This window comes from Phacochoerus africanus, chromosome 2 (genome assembly GCF_016906955.1).
Source record: "Phacochoerus africanus isolate WHEZ1 chromosome 2, ROS_Pafr_v1, whole genome shotgun sequence".
Lineage (NCBI taxonomy): Eukaryota > Metazoa > Chordata > Mammalia > Artiodactyla > Suidae > Phacochoerus > Phacochoerus africanus.
In genome coordinates, this window is record NC_062545.1 from 136,374,190 (window position 1) to 136,392,812 (window position 18,623).

Below are 18,623 nucleotides of genomic sequence, written 5' to 3' on the forward strand. Positions count from 1 at the left end.
TTTCATATTAATCATCTGTCCATCTTTCTCTGAAATAGGGCCATCATGCTTCATGTCAGAATTTAGCATGTAAGTAAAATTCATAGTGCTTCAAATATCACTTGAAAATATTTATGTGGAGAGAACAGAATGACTGATCTTATTATTACTAACAAAGTAAGATTTCCTAAAATGTTCATTTTTAGCCTTGAATTAGGAAAATTTATATTAAGACATTTATAAAATCAATGCCGACCACACAGAGTCCCTATCCCTCAAATCAACAATAATACAGTGCTCTTGTTTAAGAGAGCTTGCTGCACACTGTAATGTACCAATGTTATATATTTCTCATCAATTTTTACAGTTTCCACTGATTAAATATATATTGACTCATAAAGCATTACCATCACATCAATTGTCACCAGATGCAAGCATATGTCATTTAGGTATTAACTATCATATAAAAATGGCAGCTTGGTTGTTTAGAAACTATAACCTGGTACCAGCCATTCCCAAATTTCCCTCATGCATTAGCAGTCTCCCAGGAAGTGCTATTATCTCTTACTAATCTACAGCTGAAGGAAAGAAAACATCTTTAAATAACTATTTCTTTTCTTTGGTTAAATATTGCTATATGTTCATGGCAAATAACAGGTTTATTGATGTAAGAGAAAATGTGTCCGTGAGTTAAAATTTTCCATATTCCTAGAGGATGGAAGTTGAGGTCAGCTAAATAAGCTAAGTGCAACAGAAATATCCATTAAAAATTCAAATGAATATAAATTGCTACTATAAAAAACTTATGCCATCAATATCATCTATGAAAATGATCACTACATTTGCATCACACGCTTTCTGGATGCTGTATCAAGAACGCTTTTTTTTTTTCCCATAAAGGATACTCTTTCATAAAGGAGAATCACAAAATTCTAAATTAGCTATAGCTCAGATACCTGGAGTTGCTAACAGAATTGACTCATAACAAACCAAGTCTGGAGACATTTAAAAACACCTTGCTCTAGAGGGGAAAAAAAAAAAGAAAAACAAAATACATGTTTTGCTTGGAGGAGGAGAGAAATCCATTCTATATGTTAACTATCCTATCAGATTGTGTAGACATTGCCTAGACTATTAAAAGCTTCTAGTAAGTGATAGGCAATTGCTCATTTGCTGACTGTAGTGGTGTACAACAGACAGAAGCTGTGAGGGAAGCCATCCTTCCTTGCTAATATAACATGGAGAGCTTGCTGCTACGGCAACACTTAATGCTCACAGTACCGAGTCATCTTTAATGCAAACACACATTTTCTGCCTTGCTTCTATGTTTTCCATTATAATGCAACACAAAAACAGTGTACATTTCATTCCATCCCTATGAGGTTTGCATAAGCAGTTCCAAGTCAGACTAAATATTGTATTGCTCTTATTACAGTGGATAAATATTTTAAAGTTTAGGAATTAAATATTTTATTTTTTCAGTATGCACTCTGTAACTATTATGAACTTTTTACAGCTTCTACATTCATGGGAAATCTTCAGGGTTTCCTCCTTTAAAACGTACAACTATTATTTTTTTTCCCCAAACGGAAGCAGATAAGAGTTAAAAAATAAGTTCAATAAATCACTTCATACTTGGTGTTAATAAGAACAGTATGCTTCTTCATATAAAGAAAGACTTTTCTATAAGGCATATATCTTTTATTATAATGAAAGTTTGCCAACAAGAACAAAATAAATGAATCAAGCAAATGCTACCTCTTTAGGTATACAATTTCTCTCTTCATTTTTATAACAGTTAGCTTAGATTTTTTTTTTTTTTTTGGCATACATCTCTGTACTTGACACAGGTATTTCTCATACTAAATTAAGAACACATCCTAAGAAGAGCATGTCCTAAGCTGTTTAGTTGAAATTTCCCACAAAAGAATAAACCAAGAAGCTATTTACACATTTGCTTTAAAAGAAGTAGACTAATTATGTTAACTGATTTATTAATATATGAAGTTCTTTGTCCAATTATTAAAAGTACAAAGAGACCAAGGAGCAATTTAAACGTCTGATGCACCTCAAAATCTTTTTCTTTAAAGGTTAATTATAATTCTAAGCAAAGCTACTCCAGATAGGCCCCTTAGGTTTTAGATAGATTTAAATAAAATAATGACAATAACATTACCTCATTGGCTAGCTCCAGGAGCACTGGGGCAGCTCCGTTTTTCCCCACTCCATTCAGATACCTAGACAAGACAAAGCCAAGTGGTAATGTGGTGACAAGAAAAGGCCAGCATAGACTTGTCAGCATCCCCTGTGGGTACACGTTTCTCCTGGGCAAATGCCACGCTCAACTCTAGTTCAAGTATGCTACTGTCATAGGAAGGCACTGAAAGGAAAAGAACAACAGAGGTGGTTTTGAGGTTGTGCTTACCTCAAAACCACTAGCAACCAACTAACTGACGTTGGGGGCAGGAGGTCTGAACCCATGGGTCTCCCTTGTTTTTACCTCCTAACATGTAGAGTGAACACAGAGGTGATTTTGAAAAGACCTTTCCCTATCACCCTGGCTTAACCTATATACCACAGCCACTTCATGGAAAGGAAATACGTTTACTCTTGAAGAAAGCATCATGCGCCCATATTACCATTTTATTTAATTTTGGTTCATAGGGTTGAGTGACACCTTACTAGGGAAGAAATGGAACAGACTTTTTATCAAGGGATCAGTGCACTTTCAATAGGCGATACAAGCCATTGTCTTATCTGCTGTGGATTTCTGTTTTCACTTTCAGCTCTCCTTATTCCCTAACCCAGCTAAAAAACAAAAACAAACAAAAGAACAAAAATTCTCCAAGTCCATCCTAAACTTGGAAGCCAGAGGTTTTATTTTAGAACAAAAATTTGAACATACCTTCTCCTTAAAGCACTTCAAAAGCCCCACATTAAATCTCAAGATTAAATTTTAACCACTTAAAAATTCTTGTAAGGTTCTTCATAATCTAGGTTCCTACCTACTGTGTTCGGCCAGCCTCCCCTCTAATCACTGTTCCCCACTCACACCTTTACCTAGATAACTTCATGTCATCTTCTTCATCTACCACAATCTGGGAGTATGTTGTTAAGTGTCCCTCCTGTGTAGTCAAAGAACACCTTGTTTATCTCTCCATCACTTGCCTCAGAGCATTGCATGTCCTGAGTTACTTGTCCACCTCAAACCCATCCTGACTGTTAGGCTGAAAGCCTCGTGAGGGTAGAAAACTTTCACTTTATTCTATTTACTATGCCTTGGACACAGTTCTTGGCTTATAATAGGTGACTATGATACAAATTTTTCTTTAATAAATGAATAAGTAGATAATTTTAAAAAGCCATTTTAAATGAGCATACAGAAATAGAGCTGACCATTTTCTCTACAGTATACCATTTGACTGAATAAACATTTGTTTGATAGTAAAAACCAAAATCAACAGATGAGGTCTTCCTATAGCTGCCAGAAGCAAATATGAAATTAAATTATATGATTTCACAGGTATGCTTATGAAGAGGTATGATTTCTAATAAACAAAGTGGAATAAAAAAAAATATTTAAGGTGGGGAAAGTCTCAGGATCATTATAAGGTCAAAGTGACCCTAAAAGTCCCTTTTCATCTGCTGGCCCTTTCTTTTTTTTTTTTTTTTTTTTAATTATTATTTCCCCAATACAATTTTTTTTTTCCCTACTGTACAGCATGGTGACCCAGTTACATATACATGTATACATTCTATTTTCTCACAACTGGCCCTTTCTTGAATAAAGTGTTTAGGAATCTACCTGGGAAATAAGTACTTTCATTAGAAATCAGGAGGAAGGGAAAAACAAAACAAAGTTAAAAATAAGCAAGGCAAGTGTGGTTTAGAGAAAGATCTGTAGCAAACAAGTTAGCTAAGACCTACACATCAACTTACAACATTTCTACTGCACAGATAGGTCGGCTTCAAGAACCACCAATCAACTCAGTCACATCAGATCAACAAACCACAGTGCACTTCCATTAAGGGTTCTGATTCTGGGTCAGAGTATTTAAGCCCATACTGATAATACACTATCAATACATCTCTCTACTTAACATTTATTTATCCTACAAATATTTTGAAGCACTAAGTCCGGGTCAGGCCTTATTTCAGGTTCTGAAGAAGCAGCAGGGAATAAAACTTCCTTGGTTCCTGCCATCACAGAGATTCTATTACAGTGGAGAGATGGATGAAAAAGAGAAATACATACACACACACTAACATATTCTACAATAAAATTTAAATTAGATGGGTTGGTCAGGAAGCCGCTCTCAAAGAAAGTGACACTTGAGTACAAACCTGCAAGAAGGAAAGCATCAACCAATGGGAGGAAGAACATTCCCAGCAAGAGAACAGTAAATGCAAATGCCTGGGATATCTGAAGCCCAAGAAAGGCTCTAGTGTGACCAGGGCAGAACCTCTTCTCAGAGGCTGATAGGAAAGAATGAAAGATGGGAGTTCCCACTGTGGCTCAGCAGAAAGAAACCCAACTCGTATCCATAAGGATGTGGGTTGGTTCCCTGGCCTCGCTCAGCAGGTTAAGGATCCGACATTGCCGTGAGCTGTGGTGTAGGTTGCAGACAAGGCTTGGATCCCCAGTTGCTGTGGCTATGGTATAGGCCAGCAGCTGCAGCTCCAATTCGACCCCTAGCCTGGGAACTTTCATATGCTATGGGTGTGGCCCTTCAAAGTAAAAAAAAGAAAGAAAAAGAACAGCTAGACCCCATATCACTATGCCAGACAGAAAACTGTCCTTCTGAATCCAAACTTAGGGTTTCATATAAATGCTACATCCATCATTATCCTGATAATGATCAACAGAACACTTCTATTAAGTTTAAAGAAACAGGAAATGGTCAAACAACAATAACCCACAGTACCTATATAGTCTATATAATATATGAAGCATGCTCATACTTAAAACAGTGGAAATTTCTAATTATGAGCTTGATAAGGCTTCCCAATTGGTCATACAAAGAAATCAAATCCCAGAGAACGGATGAAGCCCATCGAGGCTCTCTTAGCTCTCTTAGCTGGGAAGCAGTAAATCTCAGAAATGAAATGCTGATCTTCCAAAGCCTACTGAGGTATCCTCCTCATATACTGAAAAGGGTAGACCTTGTCTGAATGTATTTATTCCCCAGTTTGTTTCCCAGCTATACCTGTAACACTTCAGAAGTGCTATCAAGTGACAGAATAGATTTACTCATTTTTTTTTTTGATATGCCATCAAAGGAGCAAGCTAATTATAGAAAATATTTGGTAAGGACATAATCAGAAATTCCTAATGCTACCTTTCTCTCCATCCTCCAAGCATCTTGTGCAAACTGACAGTGTAGACTATTCACACAGTTATAATGGTTTATTTCTCTCTCCTTGAGGTAGGGCTAGACAAATCATTGCTGAACCTTCATCCAACAGATTCTTAGCAAAGATCTGAATGGTAACTGGGATATAAAGATGTAATCCTGAACACTACATTAAGGTGACCTGGGTTATCTTCCTGTTGCCTATTTTCAAATTAAAACTATTTTGCGTAGACTATATGTCATCCTCCAGTTCTGCCGTAAGAGGACTAAGAAATGTACAGCGTGGGGGTGGAACCATCCCTGAAAGATCTTCATAGAAGGCCCATTTCATGATTTTTTTGAGTGTGAAAGATCTATTAGCATCTAAGATTAAAAAGAATATGTACTGATTTTAAACATAAGGTAGAGCTTAATTTTTAATACTTTTGTCACAACGATAATGGTAAAACTTCAAAAACCTACCAAAATTCTTCACTAAGCTTACATCTGAATACCACTCTGAGTTGACTCTATGTCGAAAATCTCTGGAACCCACCTCCATATAGGCATAGTCACAACAGCTGAGGATAGGTACTATGGTTTTTATGCTTGGTTCCCAGCATAGTCGATGGAATACAGTGAATGCAAATTAAGAGGTGATAATTGAACAAAAAAAGCGGTTCAAATTCGCAAAACTATTTTTATGATGTAATGTCAATAATGTATTTGAACTTAATTTTTTTCCACGTGAACATCTGAATGAAAATCTATTGGTCTGAGTTTCCAAAGGTAATAAAGGGGCCCCTCAGACAAAGTGTGTTGAAAAAAGGGAGGGGCTGAGAGACAACATTTCTAAACTTGGCTGTTGATGAGGAAACATAAGTCTGACCAACTAGAGAGAGAGAGAGAGAGAGAGAGAGAGTGTGTGTGTGTGTGTGTGTGTGTGTGTTGCATGCACATGCATATATGCTTCATGTGCACCTACTTAGATAAGTCTAAATGAATTTTACCAAGTATGCTTCCTGTTTACAAATAAAATGCCATCAGTACAGTGGGAAAGAGAGTTATCGGCATGAACGCCCAAGCTGTGTCTATGCACACACAACATGAGGAACTGAGGGAATTTCCTTAGTAATTTGAAAGTATGGGAAAACATTTTCTACTGTTATTTGTATACTTTTAAGTTTCAGTTAACCAGGACAGAATCACATTGTGGATTGCATGGTCTTAAATTCAGACTTCAAATTCTGATTTGAGATCATTTCAATGCTAGCAAGAACACACAGGCACAGAGATTCTCCGATGGTGCTAGCAGAAATGTAACCACTGCAACTTTTCGAGACAGTAATTTGACAACATACAAAATCTTTCAAAGCTCATTGTTTGCATCAGTAATTCCATCTACATAAATATTAAGACGCCAATCCAAAATGCAAAGACTTATGCACCAAAACATTTATCACAGTATTATTTATAATGGAATACTGGAATACTGGAAACATATGTGCTCAATGAAGGAAAAATTCGGTAAATTATGAGATCTTCATATGATGAAGTAACATAATCAAAATGCTTACAAAAGTATTCTTCAAAATAACATTATATCATATGCATTTTTCCAAGTATAAATTTCAGAATTCACAATTGCATATATAGTATGATCGCATCTATATAAAAATGGATTAACAAAAGATTGGGATGAAAATTATCAGTGGTTATCCATGGGTATCACAATTATGGGCAATCCATTCATTTCTTTTGTATACCATTACAAATGCATGCTTAATTTTCATAATAGGCAAGTATTACTTTTATAAAGGAAAAAAAATGAAGAAATTGTTAAGATTGTCAAACTGCTTAAGGATGTTTTGATATAATTTGCCTTTATTCTAATCAGCTGGAAAACAAAACCTTTTAAGAGCAATTTACCACAGAGAATACAGAGACATTCAGCCTGCACATTGAGAACAGGAGGCCTGTGAGGTCAATCCATCTGTAAGGTAACAACACAGCCCGTTTCCAAGCGCAAAGAGCAGGGCAGAAAAGTCAGGAAGCAGGGTGGGAAAGTAAGAAACCAGTCAGACTGCTTTCCTATTAGTCTGTCCATTACAACCTAACTTCAAGTTTTTGTTTCAAATGTCATGACTCCTGGAAATAATTGAGATTCTCACATTTAACTAAATTTAAAGAAATACAAATATGTTTCTATATTTTCATTATTACCCACTCAAGTGTTCATTAAGTAACCGGACTTAAAGGAAAGATTTTTATACCTAGCCTGAGCCACCCAGATAAGCCAATAAAGTATGTTCATACTTCAAGAATAAAATATACTTTTCAATGCAACTGAAATTTTTTAAGAGGAGCATTTAGAGATCTGAGAAATCATCTGATTAAAATGGCTGTTTTATGACGAAAAAATGGCTAGCAGAGGGCTTGTTAGTGGATCTCCAAATGTCTAGAAAATGCTTTATTTTCCTTTGCTTATGTTAACAGGGCCTTAAAATCTGGACACAGAACCGTACTTTTATATGAAAGCCTCAGACTATAAATTTCATAAACAAGGATGTATTTTTTGACATGTGAGTCACTTTTCAGTCTTTCTGTGGAGGGCCTGGTTGCCAAAGCAGTTGTTGGCTTCACAGCACTTCATAGGTTATTCTTAATTTTATATGTATGATTGAGGTGATTAATCTAAATGTTAAATTTCACCGAAGAGATTATGACTTTTGAATAAATCAATTCAAACTTTACAAAGGCTTCTTAGAGAGTAACTCTCCTAAGACATAAAAGTATGTGAGTATGTTTGTGTGTGTATGCATATATATTTCTTTAATAGACACTTCTACTCAAAATTGAACATATCTTTACCATATAGGGCACAGTGAATACTTTTTTAAAAATCTAACTTCGATGACTTTTCAATGAACTGTTCTCAATGCTTAAAAAAATGATTAAATAGAAACACAATATTAACATTTTATTTGTATATCATTTAATTTTAAAATTTTCATGCATAAAACATTGTTCATCTAAAATCTATAGTGTCTCTCTCACCACAGAAAAATTGCTGTCAATCTAAAGTTTAGTAATTTAAGAACATATTTCAAACATATTTCTTTCCAATATGCCTTTGAAATATTTAAGAAAGCAATCAACAATTTGTAACAGAAAGCATTACCATTTACCATTGGAAGTAAATTGGAGACAAAATTTTTAAATGTTTTTTAAAAAGGAGCTATTTTAAAGATTTTTTTGTTTCAGAACCACGAGTTGGAAACTATCTATAATAAATTAGGCTGAAATTGAAATATCTCCTGGACACCGTGTTTTTGATGCAATACCCAAGACTTTAAAATTTTTGATACTTGTACATTATTACGTATCTCCAGATTTCCTTAATTGACATAGGTCTCTTTTTTAACCTTTCTAAAATGGCTAACCCAGCCTAGGCTGGTGGCCTAGTGGTTAAGGTTCTAGTGTTGTCACTGCTGCTTATAACACAGGTGCCTCCCCCAAAATGAAATGGCTAACCCAATACCTATGATGCAAAAAACAACTGTACCAAAATTCAATCTTATTTTCTAATATATTTTTTAACTTGTTGATCAAAATAAGAAATAAAAACTGGCATGAGAACTTTCATACATACATGTAGATATATGTATGCATGAACATACTCATCTATCAATATATGTGCTTACAATAAGTTTCAAGCACACAACTGAGATTTTCTAATATTGTTACAATTTCTCATAAAGATTCCACACACACGTAAATCAAGATAGCCTCACCATAGTTCTTAAATGTGTATAACAAAGCACTTGAGGAATTAAAAAATACACTTGAAGTCTTAAACAACAGACTTGAAAGAAGATGCCTTGGAATGTTATATAGAAAATCAATTTATTAATCTAATTTATTCATAATTATTATTACAATTAATAGGTACTACGATACCCTCTAGTGGGGCAGGCAGGTCATACCTCTGGTAATAACTTTCAATTGCTTCTGAAGTATGATGTTTGGCATGTGTTCTCTTAATATGTTTCTGAAACAAAGTAAAAAAAAAAAGATCTTTATGTTGTGTCACAGATCAGGTACAAGAACAAAAATGACATCTTTCTTGATCCCAAGGCTAACACATAGGGCAAACCAAATGACTGTCTGGAGACTTGGGTGGTGGTAGACCTTTTTTCCCTTCTACTCTATGAACCTATGCATTTTAATCTCTATTGCGTGGCTGGGATGTCTCCAGACTGCACCACAAGGTACAGTATATATGTAAAAGCCAACAGGGTCATAGTAATTGAATCTAAATAAGTTTGCTTAGGGTTGTAGAGGGCAGAGAAAAACTTGTTCCCCCTTTCAACCTTTGTATTAATTTTCCCTCAATTCAATTTCATCTAAGTCCTCTGCACTCTGGTTTTACAATCCAATTGCCATTTTTAACCAGGAAGAACATTGCTTAAAAACAACTTATTTGAAAACTACAAAAAGTAATTCCATAGAGACTTGCCACTTGACTGACACCTGTCATCTCATGATAAATGACTCCATTTTCTGCCTCTCTTGCCTTCTGCCACTCCAGCAATGGTCATTTATCATCATCTCTGTCAGCAATGGAAAGCGACACTGACAGTGCAAGTCAGCAAACATTTAGCACATGGAACCACGCAACACAGGGAAATTATTATTGTCAGAATAATAATGGTTTAGCATAATTTATTACAGGTCCACCAAATAAGCAAAGGCTAGATGTTATTAGACAGATGGATGGGTAGGCTTGGCAGGCCTCCACTGAGACGCAGGCGGTGCTTGATGTGGAAAGGAGAACATCCTCCAACCCAATCAGAGAGCTGGCAGTTCAATTACAAAGAAATAAAGGGACATTCATCATTCAATTAGGCACCTGTCAACCCTCACAAAGGAGAAAACTTCTAACCTGGTACTCCTGGGAGAAGATGCTCAGCAGAGTGGCCTGCGATTGACTGGAACAAATAAAAGAAGGACAAAGTTAATTACTGGAGTGCACGGCAAAGAAACAAAAGAGAAAGGAGCTTCAAAGGTAGGCCTGCTGCCCTGTAATCTAACAGAACATGGAAACAAGTGTGGAAAAGTTGTTCCAGATGAACACCTCAAACAAAGGCTTCCTGCTGCTAGGTCAAGGAGAGAGAAAAAGGGAAAGGGGAAAAGAAGGATAGTCTCAAAGCAAAATATCATATGATCTGGGTTTTCTGAAACTTTCGAATGAGTGTACATCAGACCTGGAACATGCAGCTCTGTTAAAAGGGACCCAAGGAAGGCAAGGCTTATTTCCATTGACAAATGGTAGAGTTAAATCTCATAAGCAGTAGAAAACATGTGATTCATTCATTGGCACCATTTTGAAATTTATTGCTTTAGCAGGTAGGTATCCTTCTTCTGTGGCTCTCTCTGATTCAGCAGGAGAAAACTTTGCTCTTCACTAGAAGTAGCAGAGAGAACACAGGCACATTCCCACTGCTGCTGGCCTGCTTTGAAAGTAGAAGCTTTCACAGCAAGAAGCTGAGGTCCTTAAGGATGCCATTCCCTAAGACTGCCATAAGCCTTATTCATCTAAAATTCCACACAATGTCAAACACCTGGCAATGAAGCAACCTGGAAAACATCCTTCCCAAGTGGGAATTTTTCCTCTCATGATTCTTAACATTTAGAAATAGAACAGATTCTTTTTCTCTCTCTAAAAAGCAATCAATAGCCCACTGCTATTCTTCTTGATTGTCCTCTGTAGATACATCTACCTTATCATATCTTGAAAACAATTAATTATTTCTGATATATTTTCCTACTAAATGCTATCTGAGCAAATTACAGTGTTAATAATTCAAATTTTATAGTACACCAAAGCACTGTGAATAATTAAAATTTTTCTATTCATGAATGAAACCACTTAAGCTCATCACAGGTAATTTGGAGAGTATGAAATAAAAACAATGACACCATATTTCTTTACTCACTGTCAGTATTGTCATCTCTTGCATATCATCAGAGATTTGGCTTCTAACTCCTTTCCACTCTTATTAGATTAAAAAAGAATACATTAAAAATGCCATAAATGTTTATCAAGGAAAACCAATAATTACTAAAGGGCTGTTTCAATAATTCAAAAGTACTGAGAAGTGATTGAATAAAATTATAAATCCACTATAGGCCAATTTTTTCAATGTCTCTTTAAAAATGGAAGCCACCTTTGAAAAGGCCAGTTGTGTTTTTTTTGTTTTGTTTTGGGTTTTTGTTTGTTTGTTTTGGTCACACCTGCAGCATGTAGAAATTCCTGGGCCAGGGATCAAACCTGCACCATGGCAGCGACCAGAGCCACTGCAGTGACAACCCCAGATTCTTAACCCACTATGCCACAAGAGAACTCCTGAAAGAGCCAGTTTTATATGTAAAATCTTCCTATTATGTCTGGCTTGCCTGAGCTTCACATGTAAACCACACATCCTGGTAGGGTCGCTAATAACCATCTACTGGGAAAAAAAAAGGCAAAAAATTAGGCCCAAATCTTATAAACTACTGAATAAGTCACTGTCATAGCTATTTATGTACAATAAATAGAGCCCTCCTCATTGCACAGCAAAATATATATATGTTAACCAACTAATGGAAAGCAAAATGTCACTCTCTGTGTCAAAACAATATGATGGAAATACATATGCATGTAACGGGCAAGTCAGGGACCAATGACTAATGAGGAAAAAACTAAACTGAGCAAAACAAAAGTGTAATTGTAGACACCCAAAAAAGGAAGGCTAACAGACAACTGCAGAAATAAGCCCTAGAATAAACAATTCAAAGTGAGAAGTTGGTCAAGAGCTAAAAGCACTATAAAAACTGAGGACAAGACAATATCTTCAGTCAGGAAAAAACTGTCTTTAAACAGCTTAGAATTCAATGCAGCTAAAACCATGCACACAGCCTACAGAACAACACATTTTCTAGGTGGCCAAATGGGTTAGAGAGAAAATTCCAGCTTACACTGGGGGCAAAACCTGGCTAGATCTAAAATGAGAAAATGATTTACCATAGTAAAATAGAAAGATCTAGGTCTAAAATGCTTTAGGTTTGGCTGACTAGGCAAAGCTGTAGAGGACTAAATGATCTTTGCTAGGTTGTCTGCCAGTCAACTCTCTTTCTGTGTGTGCTAAGTTTAAAGAAGAGTGTTTTGAAGAAGGTTCACAACATAAAGTGCAGGACAAAAGTTTTAGTGCAACTAAGACACCCCTGTGTGTATTATTTGTTAACTCTCTCCCAGCGTGTGGATTCTGAGAAGGGACAGCAAAGAGAAAGAGGTGAGTAGAGAAAGCATGATCTCAGGGGTACAGTTCTGGAGAACTCACTGCCCCTGCCTGTACCCCACTGCAGCTTCCCCTGGGCTTTTATTCTGGTGGTGAAGAGCCACAGAAGTTAGGGTACAAATTCAACATTCCCTAGGTTCACAACAAATATGGTTTCTAGCTAAAGAGAGAGATTCTGGGTAACTAAAAGGCTTTTCTTGAACAGCAAAGTCAGTCTGTCAGCAGTTTTCACTGAGCGTCAATGATATTCTGAGGTCATGGGTATAGGGAGATACACCGCCAAAATAAAAAACTAAAGTGGGTGGGAACTGACTTAGAGGAGATTTTCAACATATACATGGAACAAAAGCAAAAATTATAACATTGTCAAGTACTCATGTATTTTTTAGGGATCTAGTGAAGTAAATCATACCCTGAAACCTCACATAATTCAAGACTGTACTGGATTTGTAGCATGTACACATCACTTAGCATGTATATGTCTTCAATTCACATATTCAAAATAGTCACTTAATTTGCATGAACCCCCCAAGTCTCCTCAAAAATCATTTTGTATTTTTTTCCTATGCTACTTCCAGATTAAGCTCCTTCTTGCAGGTGTCTTAATAAAAGAAGAGCATGGGAGTAGACCCCCACACTGCCTATGGAAAACCTGGTTGAGTCGTGTGACAAACGGCTTTACAGAGCAGCAGCAATTATATGCAGCAATCAGAAAAGAAGCATGAGGACAAAGCCAAAACGTTGAGGACAGTGAAACAGGAGATGGAAAGAACTTGGGTCCCTGAGGACACTGCTGAGCGGCTCAATATCATGAAATGAACTGATCACCTTCCGTACTTCTTTTGAGTAATAGTATCTGCCCTTTTTAAAAAAAAAAAAGAAAGAAAGAAAAAAAGAAAGAGAGAGCGGGAGGGAGGGAGGAAGGAAGAGGAAGGAAGCTGCCTAAGTTACTTTTTTTAAAGTAAAGAATAGGTGATTTAAAATGTGCCAATTTCTGTACAGTAAAGTCACTCAGTCATACATTATATATGCATTCCCTTTCTTATATTATCTTCCATTGTGGTCTATCCCAAGAGACTGGATATAGTTGCCTGTGCTATAGAGTTGGACCTCATTGCTTATCCATTCTAAATGTAATAGTTTGCATCTACTAAGCCCAAAATCCTGGTCCATTCCACTCCCTCCCTGTGGCAACCACAAATCTGTTCTCTATGTCTGTGAGTCTGTTTCTATTTCATAAATAGGTTCATTTGTGCCATATTTAGATTCCATGTATAAGTGCTATCACATGGTATTTGTCTTTCTCTTTCACTTACTTCACTTAGTATAATGTCTAATTGCATCCATGTTATTTTATGGCATTATTTTGTCCTTTTTATGGCTAAGTAGTACTCCATGGTATATATCTATAGCATCTTCTTTTATCCATTCATCCATTGATGGACATTTAGGTTATTTCCATGTCTTGACTATTGAATAGTGCTGCTATGCATATAGGGGGGGCGTGTATCTTTTTGAATTATAGTTTTGTCTGGATGGATATATGCCCAGGAGTGGGATTGCTGGATCATATGGTAGTTCTATACTTAGCTCTCTGAGGAATTCCATACTGTTTTTCACAGTGGTTGTACCAATTTACATTCCCACCAACAGTGTAGGAGGGTTCCCTTTTCTCCACACCCTCTCCAGCATTTGTTATTTGCAGACATGCATCATCGTATAATGGTTAGCACTCTGGACTCTGCCTAGGTTTCTATTTTCTATGTGCCCTGAAAGTAAGAGACATGATGGAAGGAGGGCTCAGAGACAGGGTGCTCCATCATGATAGCCCCTGTACATGATGCAATACATGTAAGGGGTTGTCCATTTTTACACTTTCTAATTCTCTTCCTAGCTGGCACTCACTATATTTGGCTTCCTTAAAATTGTTCCTCTGTCTGACACTGTGTCACTAAACTGATGTGCCTAGAGATCATAAATTGCTATGTATGAATGATTTTTCCATACAGATTTGAAACATTGATGGGCTACTATTCTGGGGAGGGGGACTGTGCCTGTGGCATGTGAAAGTTTCTGGGCCAGGGATCGAACACGCGCCATAGCAGTAACCAGAGCCACAGCAGTGACAACCCCAGACCCTTAACTGTTAGGCCACCAGGGAACTCCCAAGGAAGGTTTTCCATAAAAGCAATGCACTACCCTCCCTCATCCCGCCCCAACACCTCTACACATAAATTTGAAACACAAGGCTTTTTTCCCCTCCAAAATCAAGATGTAATTCAATAAGACACCAAGACTTGATATAACAGTACAACTAACTTCACAATTTTTTTAAGGAAAATAACGATGGGAAGTGAAAAGAATCATGAGAGATTACTGGTACTTTGTAAAATTACTAGAGAGAAATATAAATCAAATTCAAGAAATAGAGAAAAATGTATCTATTGTAACCCCACCCCCATTTCTTTCTAATTTCCAATGTCATGTTAAGGGTAGAGACTATATTTTATGCCTAATCATAGCAAATATTCCCACACATGACACTAGAGATGGCACCATTAAGCTAGAAGTAATCAACTATCAGAAAATAATTCTTACGAGATCTACTTATATTTTACATATATGAAAAAAAGTGGTTATTGTACTGGGCACTAAACTAATTTTGCTGATAAACTTAAGTCACATCCAAAAAAAGCTCTGTCTACAGCAAGAGCTAAGATTTATATGAACATCTACTTTGTGCTACACACTATACTATGCCATTTATTTTACCCTCATAGCAACTGTCTGAGGTAGGTGCTATGATAGTCCTTATTTAAAGACGTGAAAATGAAGGAAGGTAGGGAAAATACACAAATAAAGAGCTAGGTAAGTGGTAAAACTAGAAATGAAAATCCAAGTTCAAGTCCAAGTCCAGAACACAAGCCCTAAAGCCCTAATCCCAATGCTAATCAGCCCAGCATGCAGAAGTTCCCAGGCCAAGGATCAAATCCACACCATAGCAGTGACCCCAGCCACAGCAACGACAATGCCGGATCCTTAACCCACTAGGCCACCAGGGAACTTCTAATCTGCCTTTCTAATGTGTGCTAATACCCTCTGCTTAAGGTTAAACATGTATATGTTACATTATACTCCAAACAACCCTGAAAGGTGGGCATTGTTGCTTTCTTGATAGAAAATTGAAGCCACAGAAGGTCAACAGTTTTGATTAAATTATATGGCCTTAGAGATAATATTAAAAAAAAAAACCCTCAAATTGTGGTTTTCCTTTAATCAACTACATAAAAATGATGTTTCTACAGGAAAGAGTCAAGGATTAAAAATTTGTTGGGTAATTTCCATTATTCCGGCAGCTAAAGTGTATTTTGTTAACTAACAACTACGCCACTGCCTAAGGGTCTCTCCATGACTGCAAATGTGTCTTTTGCTCAAATGCTACTTACTTCATACAAAGCAGCTTTAAATCCTTTCCTAAACAACACCAGTATAAACTCAATCAATCTTCTCTACAGAGGACAACACCCTCTATAGGTGTTAATTTTATTATATAATATTTAATGAAGTTTCCTGGTTTTATAAAACAGTGCATATTCTGTGTAAAATCTGTAGATGTCCATCTGGTGTATATGCTTCCTATTTTTCACTCTGTGTCTGATGAGTGTCTGTGTCTTTACACAAAAATATAATTTCAAAAACTGTTGAGGGTTTTAAACATACTTTTTTTGTAACATGGCTTTACTGCAGAAGAGATTAACACTTACCCATGCTGTTAACACATTAATCTTTTAAAATTATTTTCATCAGGAATAAGACAAAACTACACAACAACCTAGGTCACAAAACAGAACACTGCTGGATCCCAAAAAGGGACTCTATCTGATCATCACACTTTCCCTCCTAAAGGTGAATCGGGTCTGCTTTAACCACTTTTTTGCTTTTCTTTAGTTTTACCACCCAAACGTGTATCCCTAAATTCCACAGGTTAGCTTTGCCTGTTCATAGCCTCTATTTCAACGGAACCACACAGTGTGTGCTCTTTTGTACCTCTCTTCTTTCACACAATAATATGTCTATAAGAGTCACCCATGTTAATTTAAGTGGAATTAATTCATCTTCACTGCTGTATAGTATATTCTATGAATATATTCCACACTTATCTAGCCTATTGTTGATGCACAGCTGAATGGTTTCCAGACTTTAGCTACGGAGAATGCTACTGCTGGGAACATTTCTGTATATGTCCATAGGCATACATGTGTTCTGAGGCAAATAAACAGCAATGGAATTCTGAGCCATTTGACACTCAAGTATCTAGCTTTAGTAGAAGACACTATAAAACAGTTTTGTAAAGTGTTTGTTGAAAATTTTAACTCCCACCAGCACCAAAGAAGAGTTCCTACTGCTATACATCCTCATTACACCTTCTAGTTAATGGCTTGTATTTCCATTTTCTTTCTAGTGTCTTGAAGTGCTGAAGTTTTTAAATTTTGATGATGTCCAATGTAGCAACTCTTTAATTTTATTACTGGTACTTTTTGTATGTCTATTCTAAGCAATCTGTGCCTGCTCAGTTATGAAGTTGTTTTTGTTTTTTTTTTGTTTTTTGTTTTTTTTGTCTTTTTGCCATTTCTTGGGTCGCTCCCATGGCATATGGAGTTTCCTAGGCTAGGGGTCTAATCAGAGCTGTAGCCGCCGGCCTACACCAGAGCCACAGCAACGCGGGATCCGAGCTGCGTCTGCAACCTACACCACAGCTCACGGCAATGCCGGATCCTTAACCCACTGAGCAAGGCCGGGGATCAAACCAGCAACCTCATGGTTCCTAGTCAGATTCGTTAACCACTGCGCCACGATGTTAACTCCATGAAGATATTTTTGTATGTTTTCTTTTATAAGCTTAAGAATATGAGCTGTTACATTTAGGCCTAAGATCTATCTTGAGTTAATTTTGCGCATAGAGATAGGAGTCACATTCTGTTTTCGTTATTTTCAAACATATATCCAATTGGCCATACATCATTTACCCACTGAATTATCTTGTTGCCTCTGAGGAAACCAAATATCTGAGGGACTATTTTGGGACTTTCTGATCTGTTCCACTGATTCATATGTTAATCTTTGTACAGACACCATACTGATTTATTATCGATAAACCCTGTACATTTAATGTGAGTTTTAATACATTTAGGTTTAAGTCTATCATCTTACTAAATGCTAATTGTCTTACCCACTATACATTCCTTTTTTCTCCTTTTTTGTCTTCTTTTAAATTAATTTAGTACTTATTCTTCATGACTTTTCCCCTGGCAACTTGGAAGTTGTATACTCATCCTATTAATGATTGTCCTACATAACCATATGCTCCAAGTTATTAAAATGTATTAACTGGTGATTACTTGCTGCCTGGGAAAAAATACATAAACTTTACAAGGCTATCTATATTTCTCCCCCCTGACATATAGGATATTATTGACTTTTTTTTTATAATTTATTTTTTCCCACTGTACAGCAAGGGGATCAGGTTATCCTTATACATATACATTTTTCCCCCACCCTTTGTTCTGTTGCAACATGAGTATCTAGACAAAGTTCTCAATGCTACTAAGCAGGATCTCCTTGTAAATCTATTCTAACTTGTGTCTGATAAGCCCAAGCTCCTGATCCCTCCCACTCCCTCCCTCTCCCATCAGGCAGCCATAAGTCTCTTCTCCAAGTCCATGATTTTCTTTTCTAAGGAGATGTTCCTTTGTGCTGGATATTAGATTCCAGTTAACAGTGATATCATATGGTATTTGTCTTTGTCTTTCTGGCTCATTTCACTCACTATGAAATTCTCTAGCTCCATCCATGTTGCTGCAAATGGCATTATGTCATTCTTTTTTATGGCTGAGTAGTATTCCATTGTCTATATATACCACGCCTTCCTAATCCAATCATCTGTCAATGGACATTTGGGTTGTTTCCATGT

The 18,623-nt window shown here is 36.6% G+C and overlaps 1 protein-coding gene across 5 annotated transcripts in view; it reads right to left on the minus strand.

The window, feature by feature from the left end:
- Positions 1-18,623, minus strand: part of CDIN1 (CDAN1 interacting nuclease 1) — a 230,677-nt gene that overhangs the window by 162,821 nt on the left and 49,233 nt on the right. For 4 of the 5 annotated variants that reach the window (XM_047766773.1, XM_047766777.1, XM_047766776.1 and 1 more), the window contains exons 2-4: positions 10,258-10,303; positions 9,299-9,363; positions 2,156-2,216 (exon numbers count right to left, since the gene is read on the minus strand). In XM_047766773.1, the coding sequence (XP_047622729.1) occupies positions 2,156-2,216; positions 9,299-9,363; positions 10,258-10,303 (172 nt within the window). The remainder of the gene's footprint in view (positions 1-2,155; positions 2,217-9,298; positions 9,364-10,257; positions 10,304-18,623) is intronic. The other variant, XM_047766778.1, reaches the window with a different exon arrangement.